Source organism: Cebus imitator, unplaced genomic scaffold (genome assembly GCF_001604975.1).
Source record: "Cebus imitator isolate Cc_AM_T3 unplaced genomic scaffold, Cebus_imitator-1.0 Scaffold51, whole genome shotgun sequence".
NCBI classification, from domain to species: Eukaryota; Metazoa; Chordata; class Mammalia; order Primates; family Cebidae; genus Cebus; species Cebus imitator.
The window spans coordinates 9,715,756-9,734,399 of record NW_016107366.1 but is presented as its reverse complement, the minus strand read 5'-3'; the positions used below and the strand labels follow the sequence as shown (position 1 = coordinate 9,734,399).

Below are 18,644 nucleotides of genomic sequence, written 5' to 3'. Positions count from 1 at the left end.
TCTCCTGCCTCAGCCTCCTGAGTAGCTGGGATTACAGGCACGCGCCACCATGCCCAGCTAATTTTTTGTAGTTTTAGTAGAGACGGGGTTTCACCATGTTGACCAGGATGGTCTCAACCTCTCGACCTCGTGATCCACCCGCCTCGGCCTCCCACAGTGCTGGGATTACAGGCTTGAGCCACCGCGCCCGGCCTAACACTGCTTCTTCTAACTCTTAGTCAGCTTAGGTTCTATACATACATACATAGCCCATACCTGAAGCAAAGTGCCCTTTCAGAGAAAAAAAAATAAGTTTTAATTCACAGATTTGGTTGGTCTTGGCCTCAAATTCTTCCTTTGCCACAGTCTAAATCAGAGTGTGGGGTTAGAGGATAGATAATGAGACTGAATCATTTATGAAGGCCTTAGCCAAAGAACAGCTAGTGCCCACTACATGGATCCCAGTAGGGCCAAATTTTCAACTTGTTGGCTTAACGAAAGAATGAAAAAGCTAAAACAGAAAACATAGTGGACAAAATTGGTCTAGAATGTGCAATCCTAAATGGCTATGGAAGAAATTTATTCTGAGCAGTATCTCAGTCTCACACTCACTAAATTCTAGCGTAGTTCAATCAGGAAGATGTTTACCATGGTTTAGTGCACTGAGCCTTGCACCCTTCTCCTGGCTGCCAGGGAGGCAGAAAGGTACATACATTCCTAATGCCCAGCCAGTCTGTTCTCCCTATTGAGTCCCTGGATTGCCTGCAGAGACCTGGGGAAATTGGCTCCCTATCTTCAACTGAGAGTCTAGAATCCGAATCCTGGATGAATCTACTGAAGAATGCTCAAGATGATGGATACCAAGCTGAGTGAATCTAGAGAAGAGATGAGGCCTGAACTGGGGCTTTCAAAGAAGGGGTATGAGAGGTAAGGTTAGTAGTGCTAGGCTTTCCTATCCTTTCCTTCTAGTTTGCTAGAAACAAGTACAACTTTAGGGTGTGGGTGGAAGGCAGGTAGACATGAAAACTGGAAATACGGTTCATTCTGCTAGACAGTTTTCATTTTAAACTGGTTTGGCTTGAGAAATAGAAGTCTGTGCCTGAGAACCTTCTTTTCCTCTCCCTTATTTAAGTACAATAGCAGCTATAATCTGTACAGTTTAGCTCCAAAAAACAGGGCTCCTAGAAGATGGCTTTCATGGCAAAGAGCTGATGGAGTAGATCTACGGGCTCTGGATAAGGGGGAACACCAAGGGTCCCTGAAAAATGAGCTCAACACCTGCTCCCTGGGGGGGATCATTTCTACTCCCTGACCCAAGTAACAAGGCTGGCCAGCTGTGGGTGGAACTCGTGGTTCTGTTAGAAGGCTGCAGCTAACATCAAGGTCAGGAGGTCACTGGGGTCAGCATGGATCCGAAGGCAGGCTGCTAAACCAGAGACCTTGTTAGTGCTAAAGATGATGACTTGGGAGTGGGATAGCTGGAGGGGCCGGCACCTTTCAAAAATGTATTTGAACACATTAGCCAAGAAAAAGGCTCCTTGTCCCTCCTAATCTGTATCCAGATACCCCAACCAGAGATCTTAAAAGGGATACATCAGCCATATGCCAACATGCCAGGATTCCAAAAGCATGCCTCAACTAATTAGGGTATTCCCTACAGCAGACTGGGGTGGGGGGGGATCCATCCTGGCAATAACCAGAAAGCCTTACCCCATTTAGGCCAGGACCTGGAATCCAGATGGAGACTGCCCACAAACAGTGGCTCTCAAGCCTGGGCTAAATAAGCAGTATTTTGCTTCATTACATGGCCAAAGTAGAGGAGGAGATACAAAAGATGATATTACTGCCTCTGTGGGCTGGAAGAACTTCACCTGTTGGCTGACAGCGGATTAAAGGAAGATAATGGGAAAACCTGGTCTGAGGAAGATACAAATGAAAGCTCCTAGAGATCACTTTTCTCTGATGAGAAATCTGTCCTCACACTCTGACCCAGTAGACTTTAGCCTTTGGAATTCTTAGGGAAAACTGGCTTTAAGCAGCAGCCAGATGACCAAAAAAATTTTCCATCTGGTACAGGACCTGGAGCTGAAGCCAAAGCTCGGCAAACAGGGTGTGTATGTCTTATACTAAGAATCTGGCCCCAATATCAGGGACTTAACTGTTACTTGAAATGTACAAAGTAGATCCTACTAAAGTGCCCTTTGGATGAGAACAATGGGTAGAGGTTGGGTGGGTGAGGACTTTTCTTTGAACAGTAAGAGAATGGTTTTGTAATGGAGGTAGCAGGCCAAGTGAAAGAAAGATTCTGCCCCCAGACTTCCTGGGAGATTGGGGGTTGGTAGCCACTATTCCCAAGCTGATGAGTGGCATCTGACTCACCAAGGTGGTACAACATGGGTGTGGTTTTTCAGGGACAATTGCCAGCCCTAAACCATCCTCCTCAGAAAATGACTTTGAGGTGAGACTGGAAAAAAAAAAAAAAGCGCGGGGGGTGGAATTCAAGACCAATGGCCAACAATAAGTACCTGAACTTTACGTCTATAAGCAGACAGGGATGGATTTCACCTGAGCCAGAAGGAGATGTGTAGCAATAGAAGCAAGAATGGCATTTAGAGAAAGGAAAAGCAGAGCTTAGAGCAGGATGCCTCTGACTAACCACAGTGGGGAGGTGGGGGTGGGGGCGAGGCAGACTGTGCCTTCAACTCCACAGCTGGTCTACACCAACTTCCTCTCCTCCCATCCAAACAGGTGGGCTTTACTATCATATGTAATCCACCCAGAGGCACAGGCAAGCCACTGAGGCAATGCACTACTGTAATTCAAACAGAAAGAAAAGGCATCTGGATTATTTAAAAAAAAAAAAAAAAAAGCAGGCTACTAAGTTTCAGTGATAACAGAATAGGAGAGGCAGCCATGGGTGATCAGTTATGTGGACAATGGCCATTGAGATTGAATTTGAGAAGGCAAACTGCTTCTGGGTTTCCTGATACAAGCAGGATGATCAGCAGTAAGGACAGAGTAGCAGACTTCACCAGGCCCTATGGCCATCTTTGCTCCCTTCAGGTCCTGGGACAATCAGGCCACGCTGACCTGCTTTATGAAAGTTCAAGAGCTGAGGGTTGGTCCCAGGTGGTGGTCCAGAATCCAAGCAGAGAGGAAAAGGACCAAGCTCAGGCCTCCTGAGCAAGGAAGCATCATCCGTATCTCTTTTTGGTCTTCCTCACAGTATCCTACTTACAGAAATTACAGACAGTTCTTCTTGAGACCAATTAAGATTGACCTACCTAATATATAGAATATAAAAAATACAGAACTTTTTGACATTCTCTCCTTTGGAAGTAAAATATACATGATTCAACTATGGAAGAGGAAGAAGAAAGGCCAAAGGCAGGGATCCCTGACTATCCCAAAACATGACACTCTCACTCCAACCTCCTCTGCAACTTACAGGTCACCAGAGCAAGGACTTCTCCTCAGGAGAAAGGAAGGACCACAGCCCCCTGACTCTAGCTTAGAAGAAAATACAGCCACCTCAGAGGTTCTCTCAACCCCAAGGGGGAATTTTCAAGTAAACAAATGAAGTTGGGTCGCACCATTTGGAAGGTGAGTAGGAAACATGGGATCAGTAGCTACACGTCGGAAGGAAGCCCCATCTGAAGGCCTGTGCTCCTCCCCTGCACTCCCACTGGTGTACCTGAGACACTTCAGGAGAGTGAGGAGGATCTCCCAAACTAAAGAGGTCTGGGCAAAGTCAGAGGGAGGGAGGGACCTTTGTTTCATGGTAGCCTCCCCATCGGCCTCTAGCCCCAGGCAATGCTGGCAGCTGGGTTTACTAAAACCAGGAACTCGTGGCTCTTGGGAAGAGCAATCTTAATACAAGAAAAATGTGCAAAAGAAAAAAAAAATTAAATAACTCAATCCAAGCGCACAAGATTAATATTCTGTCAGAACAAGAACACTTTGTTTCGGATTTCTCCCTTCCCCTCCCACCTCCCACCTCTGGAATATACTGTCTGCTCAAGTACCCAAGATAAGAGTTACACAGATCAGGGCAGAGGACTGGGAAGAACTGAAAAAAGATAAAAGGGAAGGAAGTCACCACTGAAGAAAAAAAGAAAAAAAAATAAAAAAAGGTGCAAATTGATTACCTTAGTCCTCCTTTGTCTACCCCTGGGCTCCTGGGTTAAAGACATGTGTGCCAAAATATAGTGTAAGGAAGAAAAACCCAACACGTCCCCTTCTTGTCACAAAACCCAAAGGTGAGCCTCAGATGGTTCTGTCTGTCCAGAGGGTGCTCCCTCCAGGGAAGGGGGCGGAGCAGGTCAAGAGCACAGTCTCCAGGGCAGCAGAGGTGTGTGGTGGCTGATGGTGGGGGGACTGGTTTCCCCGCCCACCAGAGGGCTGCTCTTCCGCTGGCTGGTGGTGCTTCCCATCCCCTCCCCTCCCCGGAGGCAGATATTATAGCTGAAAGCCCTCCATGGGGGCCTCAGGCTGCTGGAAGATGAACTGCTGTTGCGTTTCATCCACTTGGGGAGCCAGGCTGCTATCATCGTCTTCTACACCAAAGTAGTGCTCAATGAGGTCAAAGGCCTTCTGGTAGATCTCCTGGTTCTCGTGGCTCTGGAGAAACTCAATTTTATCCAAGCCTAGAGTAGTAAGAAGGAAGGAGAGGAAGTGTGAGTGCTTTTCTATGGGCGGATGAAACATTTACCTATTTTTCCTTCCCTGAGGTATGTTAGTGCTTACAAACACAAGTCATATGATCAGATCACTCTTGGACCTGAAAGAGGAGTTAAGATCTCTTCTCAAAACTACAGAATCCCAAAGGAAAGAGACCAAAATGTCAGTTACAGATGTTCTAGTCCTGACTCCACTTTAAACTAGATGCATGACCTGGGCAAATCATCAGCCTCTCAGGGATGGGTGATGAGTCAATCCAGCACTCTTAGGTATAGCCTAACAGAAAAAGAACTGATCTATCGCTCCTTAGAAGGAGAAGAAACTGGTGGGAGACAACTCTGAACTCAAAAGATGAGCCAAATCCAAATCCTAGCTGTACCCTGGCTACTCAGTACATGTCCATTATACTCATGGTAATGTCTGAAACCCTGTGGATGGTGAAACTTGGTTAAGGCAAGAGCTCTTAGCTGTTTTGGAGACACAGGTGTAAGTCTCATGGAAGCTATGGATGCTCCCCAACCCACACTCTGCCACCACCAACATATGTATACCACATCAGAAGCCTACAGTCTCAGGTTCTGACTTAGATTGAGGAGAGGACACATACCATAGGCTTCCTCTATGAGGCCACAATAGGGATTGACCCCTGAACCACTGCGCTTGCCCTCTTGCTCTCCAAGCCGCAGGATGTTCTCCAGTCCATTGAGGGCCACTTGCACAATCTTTGAATCCATTACAGTCAGCAAGTCACATAGCGGTTTAATGCACCCCAGTGAGACCAGGTACCTAGGGGCCAGAGAACAGGCAAGTTCTAAACTAATACAGGACAAATGAAGTGCTTGGGCAGGTGCTCTGCACTCTCAGCAACCCACTCCTACTCATTTTTTTTTTTTAAAGAATTGTGCAGCACCTCATTCCATGTCACAGAATGAGAGTGTTCCCCAACTAAGTTTTTTTTTGAAACAGGGTCTTGCTCTGTCACCCAGGCTGGGGTGCAGTGGTACGATCCCAACTCACTGCAGCCTCAAACTCCTGGGCTCAAGTGATCCTCCTGCCTCAGCCTCCTAAACAGCTAGGACTACAGGCATGTACCACCATGCTCAGCTAATTTTATTTTTTGTAGAGACAAGGTCTCATTATGTTATCCAGGCTGGTCTCAAATTCCTGGTCTCAAGTGATCCTCCAGCCTCGGGCTCCCAACGTGCTGGGATTACAGGTGTGAGCCACTGCTCTTACTAAGCCTTGATAACCACCTATCCTTTCTCTGTCCTCCTGTTGATATTGGTCTAGTTCATTTCACATGTAGATGCTACCACACCTTCCTTCTCCTTGCCTCTAATTTCTCCTTGGCTGCAATATTACCACTCTGAACACATCACTCATCTGCTTAAAATTTTTCATAGGTTCCCTTTTTCCCTGAACTCCCAATTATATGGCACAACAATACCATAATACCACAAGCCCAGCCCAGCCTGGATGCTCTGCTATCTGGCTCTTAGCTCCTTTCCAGGTCTGCCTCCCATTATTCCCTTCCAAGGACAATACGTTCCAGTCACACTCATAAAGGTCTCCAGGTTTATGATTCTTGTACCTTTATTTATGCTTTTCCCTAAGAGGCCTTTTACAACTCCGTATTTATCCTTCAAAGCTTAACTCAACAGCTATCTCTTTTCTCCTAACGCTTTATACATACTGACTATGCTCCCCTTAATAGGCAACAAGTCAAGGGCAAGACACTTATCTATTCCCACCACTTTCCACTAATGTTCAGATAATGGAAACTAAAATAAAAGAGTAAATAGGCCAGGCGTGGTGGCTCACACCTGTAATCCCAGCACTTTGGGAGGCCGAGGTGGGCAGATCACTCAAGATCAGGAGTTTGTGACCAGCCTGGCTAACATGGTAAAACTCCATTTCTACTAAAAATACAAAAAATTAGCCGGGTGTGGTGGTGGACGCCTGTAATCCCAGCTACTCGGGAAGCTGAGGCAGGAGAATCACTTGAACCCGGGAAGTGGAGGTTGCAATGAGCTGAGATTGCACCACTGTACTCCAGCTTGGGCAACAAGAGCAAAACTCCATCTTAAAAAAAAAAATAAAAAAAGAGTACACATACACAAAACAGCTTTCTATTTGCTTCTTTCAAGTCTCATACCCCAAATTAATTTCCCAAAGAAGCTGCTTTTTTATTTGAGACAAGACCTTGCTCTATCACCAAGGCTGGAGTGTAGTGGCACAATCATGGCTCATTACAGCTGTGACCTCCTGCGCTCAGGTGATCCTCCTGCTTCTGCCTACTGAGTAGCTGCGGCCACAGGCACACACCACTACACCCTGCTAATTTTTACACTTTTGTACAGATGAGGTGCCCCTATATTGCCAAGGCTAGTCTTGAATTGCTGGGTTCAAAGGATCCCCCTGCTTCAGCTTCCCAAGGTGCTAGGATAACAGACATGAGCCACCACACCGGCGAGCTTGTTTTTTTGTGTGTGTATTTGTGTGTGACAGACTCTGGCTCTGTCACTCAGGCTGGACTGCAGTGGTATAATCACAGCTCAGTGCAGCCTTGACCTTCCAGGCTCAAGTCATCCTCCCACCTCAGCTGGGACTATAGGCACACACCACCACACCCAGCTAATTTTTGTATCTTTTGTACAGATAAGAATCTTTCTATGTTGGCCAGGCTGAAGAAACTGTTTTGAGTGAGCCACAGCATGGTTAGCCTTGATTTGTAGGAATGATTGAGAACTACATAGATTTTAGATCTCTGGTGGATAGGAAAAGGTAGAGAAAGGATGGATGTCGATGTCATGTTTCTCTTCTCCAGAAGGGAAAACTGGTAAACTGCTACAGTGTCACTGAATAGATTCCCACATGGCCTACATGGAATCTATTCCAGATTCCAGTGACAATGTAGCAGTTTACCGGTAAAATTCTATTATAGCTGGATTAGAAGGCAGACCTGTTTGAGCAAGAGCAGTTTATAGTGACCTACAAACCATGAGCAAACAGGGAGAGCATCCATATCATTCAAGACAATGGGAAAAGAATACCTGATCTGCTCAGGGGTTCCACCTGATGTGGCATTGGTGATGGCCCAGGCTGCCTCTTTCCTTGTACGAAACTCTGCTTTCTGAAGAATTTCGATCAACACAGGAAAGATATTTGCATCTATAACAGCCTGAGAGAATTGAGGGCAGGCAGATGGAAGGAGAAAGTCATTTCAGGAAGATAAATAAATCTAGTCCCTAAATCAGCTAAGACTTAGACATATTTCCCATCCTGGGAGTTTTCTTTTGTTCTTCCTATGCAGGTGACAGGCTACAGAAGAAGCCAGTTTTGGTTACACAGCTTCTTTGACAAATAGCACACATTGACTCTAATTTCTAAAGGGAAACAAATTCTTTCTTCTGAAAGGAAACATTCTACAACCTCCCATGTTCCTAGGAGTTCCCATGCCCCTTGACTTCCCTGCCTGTTTTACCTGTATTTGAGCCCTGTTGCCAGCAGTAATATTTGAAATAGTCCAGCAAGCTTCCTTCCGGATTGACTCCTTGGGACTGCTCAACAAGTGGAGAAGGCAAGGTAGGGCTGAACAGTTAAGAATGACCTAGAACACAAATGCACAGGAAATGAAATTAGATAAACTGCTTTTTAACTTTTAAAAATGTTTTTCTTTTCTTTCTTTTTTTTGTTTTTTTAGATGGAGTCTCTCTCTGATGCCTAGGCTGGAGTGCAGTGGCACCATCTTGGCTCACTGCAACTTCCACCTCCCAGGTTCAAGCGATTCTTCAGCCTCAGCCTCCTAAGTAGCTGGGATTACAGGTCCCCACCATCACACCTGGCTAATTTTTGTATTTTTAACAGAGATGAGGTGTCACCATGTTGGCCAGGCTGGTCTCGAACTCTTCACCTCAGCTGATCCACCTGCCTTGGCCTCCCAAAGTGCTGGAATTACAGGCATGAGCCACCGTGCCCGGCCTAATTTTTTTTTCTTGAAACAGGGTCTTACTCTGTTGCCTAGGCTGCAGTGCAATGGCACGATCATGGCTTACTGCAGCCTTGACCTCCCAGGCTTAAGCAATCCTCCTGCCTCAGTGTCCTGAGTAGCTGGGGACTACAGCCATGTGCCACTGTACTGTTAATTAAAAAAAAAATTTTTGTAGAGATAGGGTCTTGGCATGTTTTAGGGCTGGTCTCAAACTCCAGCTGAAGTGATTCTCCTGTCTCAGCCTCCCAAAGTGCTGGGATTATAGGCATGAGCCACCCCACCTTGCCCAGGTAAATTGGACTTAATCAAAATGAAAAACTTGTGCATCAAGACATCGGAGAAAGCTGGGCACAGTGGTATGTACCTGTAGTCCCAGCTACTCAGGAGGCTGAGGCAGTAGGATCACCTCAGCACAGGAGTTCAAGGCCAGCTAGGGCAACATAGAGAGACCCTATTAAAAAAAATTAAAAAAGAAAAGAAAGTTGGTCTGGGCAAGGTGGCTTCACCCCTGTAATCCCAGCACTTTGAGAGGCCAAGACGGGAGGACTGCTTGAGAACAGCAGTTCAAGACCAGCCTGGGCAACATGGTAAAACCCTGTCTTTCCAAAGAAAAACAAATTTAAAAAATTAGCTGGGTATGGTGGTGCATGCCTATAATCCCAGCTATTTGGGAGGCTGAGGTGGAAGGATTGTTTTGAGCTCAGGAGGTAGAGGTTACAGTGAGCGGGGATGGCATCATTGCACTCTAGCCTGGGTGACAAAGAGAGACTGTCTCAATAAAAAATTAAATAAAAATTAAAAGTTGTTTTTAAAAAATGACACCAATATTAAAAGATAAAACCACAGGACAAGAGAAAATATTCGCAAAACATGTATCTGATAAGAGATTAATATCCAGAACATATAAAGAACTCCTACAACTGAACAACCAAAAAAACTCAACAGCCCGATTAAATCATGAACAAAGGACTTGAACAGACATGTGTCAAAAAAAAAAAATATATATATATATATATACACACACACACACACACACATACATACATACATACACACATATGAGCAATAAGCATATGAAAAGATGCTCAACATTACTAATCATTAGGGAAATGCAAATCAAAACCACAATGAAATATCACTTCACACTCGTTATGGTGGCTGTTATAAAAAACAAAACAAAACAGAAAATAACTTAGCAAGGCTGTGGGTAAATCAGAACATGATGCATTGTTGTTGGGAATGTAAGCTGGCAAAGTAGCTGTACAAAACAGTATGGTGGCCCCTCAAAAAAATTAAGCATAAAATTACAACATGATCCAGTAACTCCACTATGGGTATATACCCAAAAGGACTGAAAGCAGGGACCTGAACAAATATTTGTACACCAATGTTCATAGCAGCATTATACACGATAGCCAAAAAAAATGGAAACAACCCAAATGTCTCTCAATGGATGAATGGATAAATAAAATATGGTATATACATACAGTGGAATATCAGACAGAAATTCCGATACTACAACATGGACAAATCTTAGATACTAGGCTAAATGAAATAAACCAGATGAGAAAGAATACTGTATGATTCCACTTACATGAGGTACTTAGAGCAGTCAAACTCAGAGACAGAAAACAGAATGGTGGTTACTAGGCAATGAGGGGAAGGGAGAATGGGGAATTACTGTTTAATGTGTACAGTTTCAGTTTTAGATGATAAAAAATTCTGTAGCTGGCTAGTGGTGACGACAGAAAAGCAATTTGAATGTATTTAATGTCAATGAAAGGGTTAAAATGGTAAATTTTATGTTGTGTTTAAAAGGACATGCATATACATATACAAAATAACCCAGAAAATGAGTATGTGGGTTTGAGTGTTTGAGTGAGACTACTCACCTGTAAGAAAGTTGTCCAGAATCCCAAAGAATTATGCCAGCTACTCAAAACCCAAAAGAATACCCAAATCTCTAGCATTTCAGCAGGGCAACCTTGTTTATTATGTCCTCACCGGAGGGATTAATCTTGGATTAATCCAAGATCCATGATATCCATGAGATCCTAAAAATCTAGGAAGCAGTGGTGGAGTTCCATAGCTTTCCAGTATCTCAAAGGGACCATGACTCAAACTTAACTACCTCACAATGTCCCAGGTGGTAAGTCCAGTTATTCCATTTGGTTTTGCTTCACCCATTAGATGATGATTTGTTCCCAATTTATGGAAGAAAAGAAAAAATCAAGTTTCCCATGTCTGCTTAGAGAGTGACAGAGCTTGAACTTTTCACTCAAGCCCACACTTTCTTTCTTAGACCACAGTGCCTCCCATCAGGACCACAGCCTTTTGCAGGAAAGGCTTGTCCACAGGCAGCTCTCCACAAGCTCTTCCATAGTTGGTCTATGATCCTGTACTCTCCTCTTTCTTACCTGGGTCTGGATGTCATCCCCAGTGACGATGTTACCCACGGCTCTCAGGGCAGGAGAAGCCACTTTGTAATCATTGTGCCTACAGAAGAGGGAGATTTGATCAGCAGGGGGACAGCACACCATTTTTGGCCCTGCTGACTTTATTGCTTTAGTCTGAGCCTGGAGAAGCTTAAGGAACCTGTACCCTTTCTCTTTTGAGACAGTCTCACCCTGTCGCCCAGGCTGGAGTGCAGTGGCGCGATCTCATCTCACTGCAACCTCCGCCTCCCAGGTTCAAACAATTCCTCTGCCTCAGCCTCCCGAGTAGCTGAGATTACAGGCAAACATAACCACACCCAGCTATTTCTTGTATTTTTAGTGGAGACAGGGTTTCACCATGTTGTCCAGGCTGGTCTCGAATTCCTGATCTCATGATCCACCCGCCTTGGCCTCCCAAAGTGCTGGGATTACAGGTGTGAGACACCATGCCCAGCCTGAACCTGTACCCTTTCTAAGACCACTCACATCAGCAGCTCTACCAATCTCCGGCAGACTCCAGAGTCTATGACTGCCTGGATCTTCTCATTGGGGCCATCAGACAGATAAGAAAGAGCCCAGCAAGCATCTGCCAGCAAGTCTGAGTCGCTGCTGAAGAGAAGGCGAGACAGTACAGGCAAACAAGGAGAGACCTGTGGGAAGCAGAGTGAGAAAGACTCATAGGGAGACAAGAGTACATCAGCTCTATCACAAACACTAACATTGCTACCCTACCATTCCCACACACAAGTAATTCCAGACCCTAGGGATCACTACTACATTCAACATTAGGTCTACCTTTTCACTTTACTATCCAGGCACACAAGATCATCTACTTCATTGACAATTGTCAATGGGAATGTCTACAATTGTCAATGAAGTAGATGATCTTGTGTGCCTGGATAGTAAAGTGAAAATGTAGACTTAAAAAGACCATGTGAAGAAACCTGATGTTACTCAGGGTCTAGTAAGTAGTTCTCTCACCTTTGCAAACTCTGGGGGTGGGTTCTTCCCTCGGCAGAGATTTGACAGGGCCCAGACTGCATTCCGTGTCATTGTCAGTCGTGTGGACTTGGTAAGGAGTCTGAAGGAAACAGCAAAGTCAGATCCTGAGTACTGAGGCCTTGGCATAGGGCTGTTGCCAATGAACCCCAGGGACTCCAATCAGACCTCTCAGACTCTAGCAGCCTGTTTCTTCCTACTCACAGAGCTAAATTAATAGAGTTGGTATAGGTTAGGAGGCCAGTCTCTGTACAGAGTATTCCTTGCAGGACCAGCTGTGGCTAGTTAATACAATAGATAATAGTAACAAAACAGAGGGCTAGATCTTGAGTAAGCCTGTAAAGCTAAGGTAGGATATATCGTGCCCATAACCCTGGCCACAAGTCCAGGACAACGAATGGTATTCCCTGGAAATAAAAGCTAAAAGTCAAAAGCTATAGGTCTACTGTGAGAGCTTTAGCCACATAGTATGGAATGATTTTCTGTGAAGGATCCAAGAAAGTGATAGTGGTAGGTTATGAGACTCTGGTCTCTGAAGAACAGTTCATTCATTTGTTTTGGTTTAGATGTAGCTTACCCTGAGGGAATGGAGGGAAGGATGAAAAGAGGGATATAATGACACTTCATGGGGTCTTTGATCTATAATTTACAACAGAGCTGTCCAATGTATGTATGTATAACCCCACAGCAAATCAATGCGTTTTGTAGAGAAGGTTGGATTTTTCCAGATTGGCTAGTCCTGCCTCAACAAAGAGGAGGATATGACTAACATGAGGTTCTATAGTGCCATGAAGTGAGGAACAAGATCCTTCTTGGCAGACTGGTGGCACAATCTTTTTTTTTTTTTTTTTTNTTCTTCCCCACACTGTTACCCAGGCTGAAGTTCAGTGGTGTGATCACAGCTCCCTGGGGCTCAGGTGATCCTCCCTGCCTCAGTCTCCCAAGTAGCTGGGACCACAGGTACATGCCACCACACCTGGCTAACTTTTGTATTTTTTGTTGAGCTGGGGTTTCACCATGTTGCCCAGGCTGGTTTTGAATTCCTGAGCTCAAGAGATCCACCTGTTCCGGCCTACTAAAGTGCTGGGATTACAGGCATAAGCCACCATGCCCGGCCACAACTTTCTCAATTTCCAAAGACACCCATCTTTTACTTTGGCCATCGGAATGCATTTTTATAGTTTTTGCACTTACCTATTATCTTAAGGGATCAAGTATGCCGCCCCCAAATAACCTGCCACATGGTCACCCTATACACACCCAGGTGCAGAAGATTATAATTACTCACGTTAACAAAGGATTAAGGATGGAACAGTTCAAGACGTAATCTCGGCAAACAGAGCTATCGCCAGCTATGTTTCCCAGTGCCCAGACTGCCTGAAAAGGGAATAATGAAACTGTCACCTACAAAGCCTTCTATAAGTATATTATAGCCATAATACCAAAATGAGGACCCACCAGGATGAGGATGATGTCAAGGTCCCAAATACGCTATACAAGCTCAAGTAACCTCCCTGTTGAAATCCTTACTGAGCAACTGCTCTACAAGGATCTATCCTCTGGGAGTTCCTCGTTCAGCAGGTAAAGACAGGCTGCCAACTGCACTGTAGCTAGAGAAGTCAAACCAACATCGCCCAGAAAAGAAGAAAGTAATCAGAAAGTTGCATTCCTGTAGCTGTTTTGGACCAACTCTATATGTAGTAATGGAGGAAAGAGCCCACTACCACTCTCCACTTCTATTCAACTAGCAAGAATTCAATGGGAGAAACAAAGTTGTATCTTTATCTCCATGATCTGTGGGTACTGAGATGTGGGTACTGCAGTGTTTTTTTCCAATGGCACTTCCGACAACAAATGTATACAGTTTTTTCCACATCAACAACCCATTCTCTGACACCAACCATGTGTCCAACAATTTAATTAAATTCTGAAACTAACACCTGGAGTTAGTGCAGACCCCACAGGTGAAGAGCCCGCAGGTCAGTCCCACAAGACTGCCCCGCCTTGAGACACCAGTTACAAGTCCCAGAGGCCATCTATACTTGATACACTTGGTGTACTTGATACATATTTCCTATCACTCAGGAAATTCTAAGAGTTTTAACACTGTGCCAAGAATCAGGATAAAGACCAAATACATTATTAAACCACAGGTACTATAAAGAATTATATCAAATCTAAGCATTACCTGTTCCTGAACATCCTCAAAGTCTGAATTAAGCAGCTCTATAAAAATGGGGACAGCCCCTGCTTCAATGACAATTTTGGTCTGCTGAGAGGTTCCAGAGGCAATATTCGTTAGAGCCCAGGCAGCTTCAAACTGAAAGTGAGATTAAGCAGTGATTGAAAGGTCATTTCAGACTGAGCAGCCATGCCTATCAGCTGGCTCAGAACAGTCAGCCTCCTGCCCGTGAATTTAAAAAACAAAAACAAAAACAACCCCAAAAAACACAAGCAAGCCTCTTTCTTGTCCATGAATTTAACAAACACACACACACGCGTGCGCGCACACAATAAGCCTTTCCCCTCCCTTCTTTAGATAGTGGGAAGATGCAGTGATGTGATATAAATGGGAGTAAGACATTGGGCCTCCATGGTCCCAGGTTGAGTCTTGCACTACCACAGCACCCATGCATCCTTTGCCCAGTCACTTTTTTATTTCTTCAGTTTCACTTTCTTCATTTCTGAAATGAGGATTAGAATGAAATGGGTCTTTTAGAGTCCCTTTCAGCTGAGTTTCTGGCAAGTTCCAACGGATTGACCCATCACCCATCTCTGAAACAAGAGACCCAGTGAAGCTAAACAATTTGCCTTGGGTCACACAGTTAGTGGACTATACCCCCTGATTTATAACTGAATGATCTGTCTATCATAGTCTGGTGTCTTTCCCTTGAAATTGTTGTAAGGAAGAGATTTTGGCTGTGAGGGAACTGATGGTTTCTCCTGAATGTTTCCTAATATTACTTGTGTACTTCCTGAGAGATATGTCAATAGAAATATCCCATTGCAATTTATTGCAAGGAGGGCTTTCATCTAATAACCCCTACCCGGTAGTGGGAGGTTGGGGGGTGGGGTAGGGATAATTAATGGGTACAAAAAAATTAATAATAAGATCTATTTGATAACACAATAGGGTGGCTATAGTCAATAATAATTGTATAATTTAAAATAAAGTGTATCACTGGATTGTTTGTAACTTAAAGGATAAATGCTTGAGGAAATGGATACCCCATTCTCCATGATTTGCTTATTTCAAATTGAATGCCTATGTCAAAACATCTCACGCTCCCCATAAATATATATACCTACTATGTATGCCCCCAAGATTAAAAAACAAAACAAGACAAAACAAACCCCTTCCCTTCAGGCCTCACCTGTAATGTACAATTCTCATTCCTCTTCAGAAACTCCACAAACCGATCCACCACTCTTGGAGTGTTGATAACTTCATCTATTGGAGGACTAGGCTCTGGATAAGGGAGAAGGGCAAATGAAACGGCAGGAGAAGTTTTTGCTGTTCCCTTCATAGAGGTCAGCTTGTAATCCTTCTTAGATACTTCTGACGACCCTTACAAACATTCCCAAACTCCTTTCTGATAAGGTGGTTTTTAACAATTTCTGCTCATCTTTGAACTGTATAGTACAGTTGGAATGTTAAAAAGTAAATCCAATCCTAATTTAAGTATGCTCATCTTTGGCTTACTAAATGTAAGCAAAGAAAGGTGTGGGAGAGGGGAATGCCTAAGGGATGAACAACCCTGGTCCACACATTTCTCTTTTGAGAAAGAGGAGTATTCTCTTCTTGGGAAGACTGTTTGATACACTGAAACAAGAGGTATTTTTCCTATCATACGTTAGATTTTTATTGAGTATCTATTGTGTGCCACACAGTCCTAGGTACTGAGGACACAGGAGGGAACAAAACTGAAAGTCTCTGCCCTCAGAGAGCTTATATCCTAGTGCGAAGCGTCATTTTATTATTTGAGAAGATAAATATGAGGGGAGGGAAGGAGAATATGTAGGGCAAGGTAAAGAGATAAAAATGGTGAAGGCAGAATTTGATCATAGGAGTAAGGTAGTTGCTACATAGATATCTGGGAATAGAGGACATCAGGCAGAGGGAATATCCAGTGTGAAGGTAGGAATGTGCCTGTCTTGTACAAGGAACACCAAGGTCAGTAGGGCTAGAGTAGAATGAGTGAGGGCACGTGTAATTGATGGCATCAGTGAAGAGAAACAAGAGGCTAAATCACATAGGGCCTGCGAAAGGCCAGGCTTCGTACCTTTGGAGAGCAGTTTCCGGAATTTCTGTGTGGTTGCTAGCTGCAGGTCAGAATCATCAGAAAAGAGCATCTCTACCATCTCTCTTGTGATCACACTCTCCTAGAACATGTAAAACAAGTTTAGGACTTTGCAACCCAACATTAGAGCCAGATGTGAGCATGTAATACCACCTGGTATCCTGTTTTCTAAAAATTGAGGATAAGAGGAAGGCATAATAGACAGGCTGAGAAGAAGGGGTCTATTTAATCTGTGGGTGCTTCAAGTTGGGACATTTGAAAAGTGATTTCTAATTTCTGAGGCAACTGATGGCTTCCCTTAAATGTTTCCTCAATATTTCTTCAGACTTGAATCCTTGCTGACTCCTTAAGCTGAGAAAAGAGTCCACAGAGGAAAGAACTTGTCATGGTTACTGGCAAAGCTAGTAAATGATGTGAACAGCCCAATTTCTGTTCTTAGAAGCAGGTACTGTCCAGGCCAGCCTGACGCACATGCAGGGGTCTTACCCCAGTGGTAGAGCTCACATAGGAGTCCATGAGAAGACTATCGAACATGGCAGCTTCTTCATTAATCAGCTCTACATTTCTCCGTTTAAAAAGCTGAAAAGTAAAGAGACAGTGGTTAAGATTATTCTCTGAACCAAAGAAAACAAAGAACAATCCCAGTAAAAAGACAAAAATATGGGGAAAAAAAACATAGTATATGTAAGGTTCAGTTTATGCAGTTTCAGGTATCCACTGGGAGTCCTGGAATGCATTCCACACAGAGGAGACTACTGAATACTAACATGGAAAGATATTCAAGGACTTGGAGGCAGAGGCAGCAGTGGGTCAAGATCATGATACTGTACCCCAGCCTGGACAACAGGGCAAGATTCTGCCTCCAAAAAAAAAAAAAAAGGCAGGAAGGAAGGGAGGGTGAGTGGGCAAAACCAGGTTAGGTTGGCCAGGCATGGTGGTGCATTCCTATAATCCCAGCACTTTGGGAGGCCAGGGCAGGTGGATCACATGAGCTCAGGAGTTTAAGACCAGCCTGGGCAACATGGCAAAACCGTGTCTGTACAAAAAAAATAACCCCACAAAAATCAGCCAGGTGTGTTGGTACATGCCCGTACTCTCCGCTACTCAGGAGGCTGAGGTGGAAAAATCACTTGAGCCCAGGAGGTAAGGCTGCATTGAGCTGAGATCATGTCACCCACTGTACTCCAGCCTGGGCGACAGAGTGAGACCTTGACTTAAAAAAAATAATAATCAGGTGACTGAATCTGGTGGAGGGAATGCAGATGGTGAGGCATTAATATAGTCTCAGTCACAGGAATACTTATAAAAAAGAGACTCAAGAAACAAAAGTAAGGTGGCTCAGAATGGCTGATGAGCCTCCTAAAGTGCCAGGTGGGAGCTGGGCCTTGAAAGGCCAGCCTAACAATGACTGCAGCATGAAGGAAAGAAAAGGTAACAAGGAGCTAGAACCAGAATGTTATAGTAAATAATGTCTAAGTTGGTCTAACTTGTGAAAAGGGGTAAGGTCAGTTTTCCCTCTCTCAAAGTTCCAAACACTTATTTACAACAAAGGAAACTGGGTAAGTGGCAAACTCAGTAAGTAAGCTACTTTTCTACAGAGAAAGTCAGGGTGCAAGATGGAGGCCAACCATAGGGGCTGGATTGTTTCCCAGAATAGTATGTTTGAGAATACTCCCGTTAACCCACTTGTTGCTCACGCTTCTGCTTCCGGAGCTGAATGCCCTCTTCCTCTCTTCTTCGTCTCATTTCTTCAGGGTTTAGAGCATTGTTCTTATAGCTCTTCATTCGATAATTGTCTTTCCCTGGGCTCGCCATGGTCTCTAGAAGAAAAGATACACAATGTCCAAAACTTTTAAAAGGACAGCATTTCCTTTTCACTAGATTTCTGTCCCTACCCACCCTTCAACCTCTCCTACTCCAGGGGGACTACAGCTCTCTGGGAGCTCTAAATAAGCACCTGACATCTCTAGCCACTCCCTAACCCCCAGTCTCTAACTACAATAAGCTTGATAAATAGGTGGTATTATAGCAATTGGCATAAGCTCAGTAGTTAAAAGTGTGGGCTCTAGAGCAAGATTGTCTGGGTTCAAATCCTGTCCCTTCTAACTTGTTAGCTGTGCAACCTTGGACAACCTCCTTTAAATTACACTGCTTCAGAATTTAATCTTTAAAAACAGGAACACACCAGGGACAATGGCTCTCATCTGAAATCCCAGGGGTCTGCAGACCACACTTTGAGAACCGGTTTTTTTTTTTTTT

The 18,644-nt window shown here is 44.2% G+C and overlaps 1 protein-coding gene across 3 annotated transcripts in view; it reads right to left on the bottom strand.

Annotated features, from left to right (window-relative positions):
- Positions 1–1,491: 1,491 nt before the first annotated feature.
- KPNA6 (karyopherin subunit alpha 6) overlaps positions 1,492–18,644 on the bottom strand; it is a 62,974-nt gene continuing 45,821 nt past the window's right edge. For all 3 annotated transcript variants that reach the window (XM_017527914.2, XM_017527915.2, XM_037738256.1), the window contains exons 2-14: positions 18,072–18,205; positions 16,872–16,964; positions 16,368–16,467; positions 15,459–15,553; positions 14,273–14,404; positions 13,373–13,461; positions 12,067–12,166; positions 11,572–11,735; positions 11,068–11,146; positions 8,144–8,269; positions 7,713–7,840; positions 5,267–5,445; positions 1,492–4,625 (exon numbers count right to left, since the gene is read on the bottom strand). In XM_017527914.2, the coding sequence (XP_017383403.1) occupies positions 4,438–4,625; positions 5,267–5,445; positions 7,713–7,840; positions 8,144–8,269; positions 11,068–11,146; positions 11,572–11,735; positions 12,067–12,166; positions 13,373–13,461; positions 14,273–14,404; positions 15,459–15,553; positions 16,368–16,467; positions 16,872–16,964; positions 18,072–18,205 (1,607 nt within the window). In that variant the 3' untranslated portion in view covers positions 1,492–4,437. The remainder of the gene's footprint in view (positions 4,626–5,266; positions 5,446–7,712; positions 7,841–8,143; positions 8,270–11,067; positions 11,147–11,571; positions 11,736–12,066; positions 12,167–13,372; positions 13,462–14,272; positions 14,405–15,458; positions 15,554–16,367; positions 16,468–16,871; positions 16,965–18,071; positions 18,206–18,644) is intronic.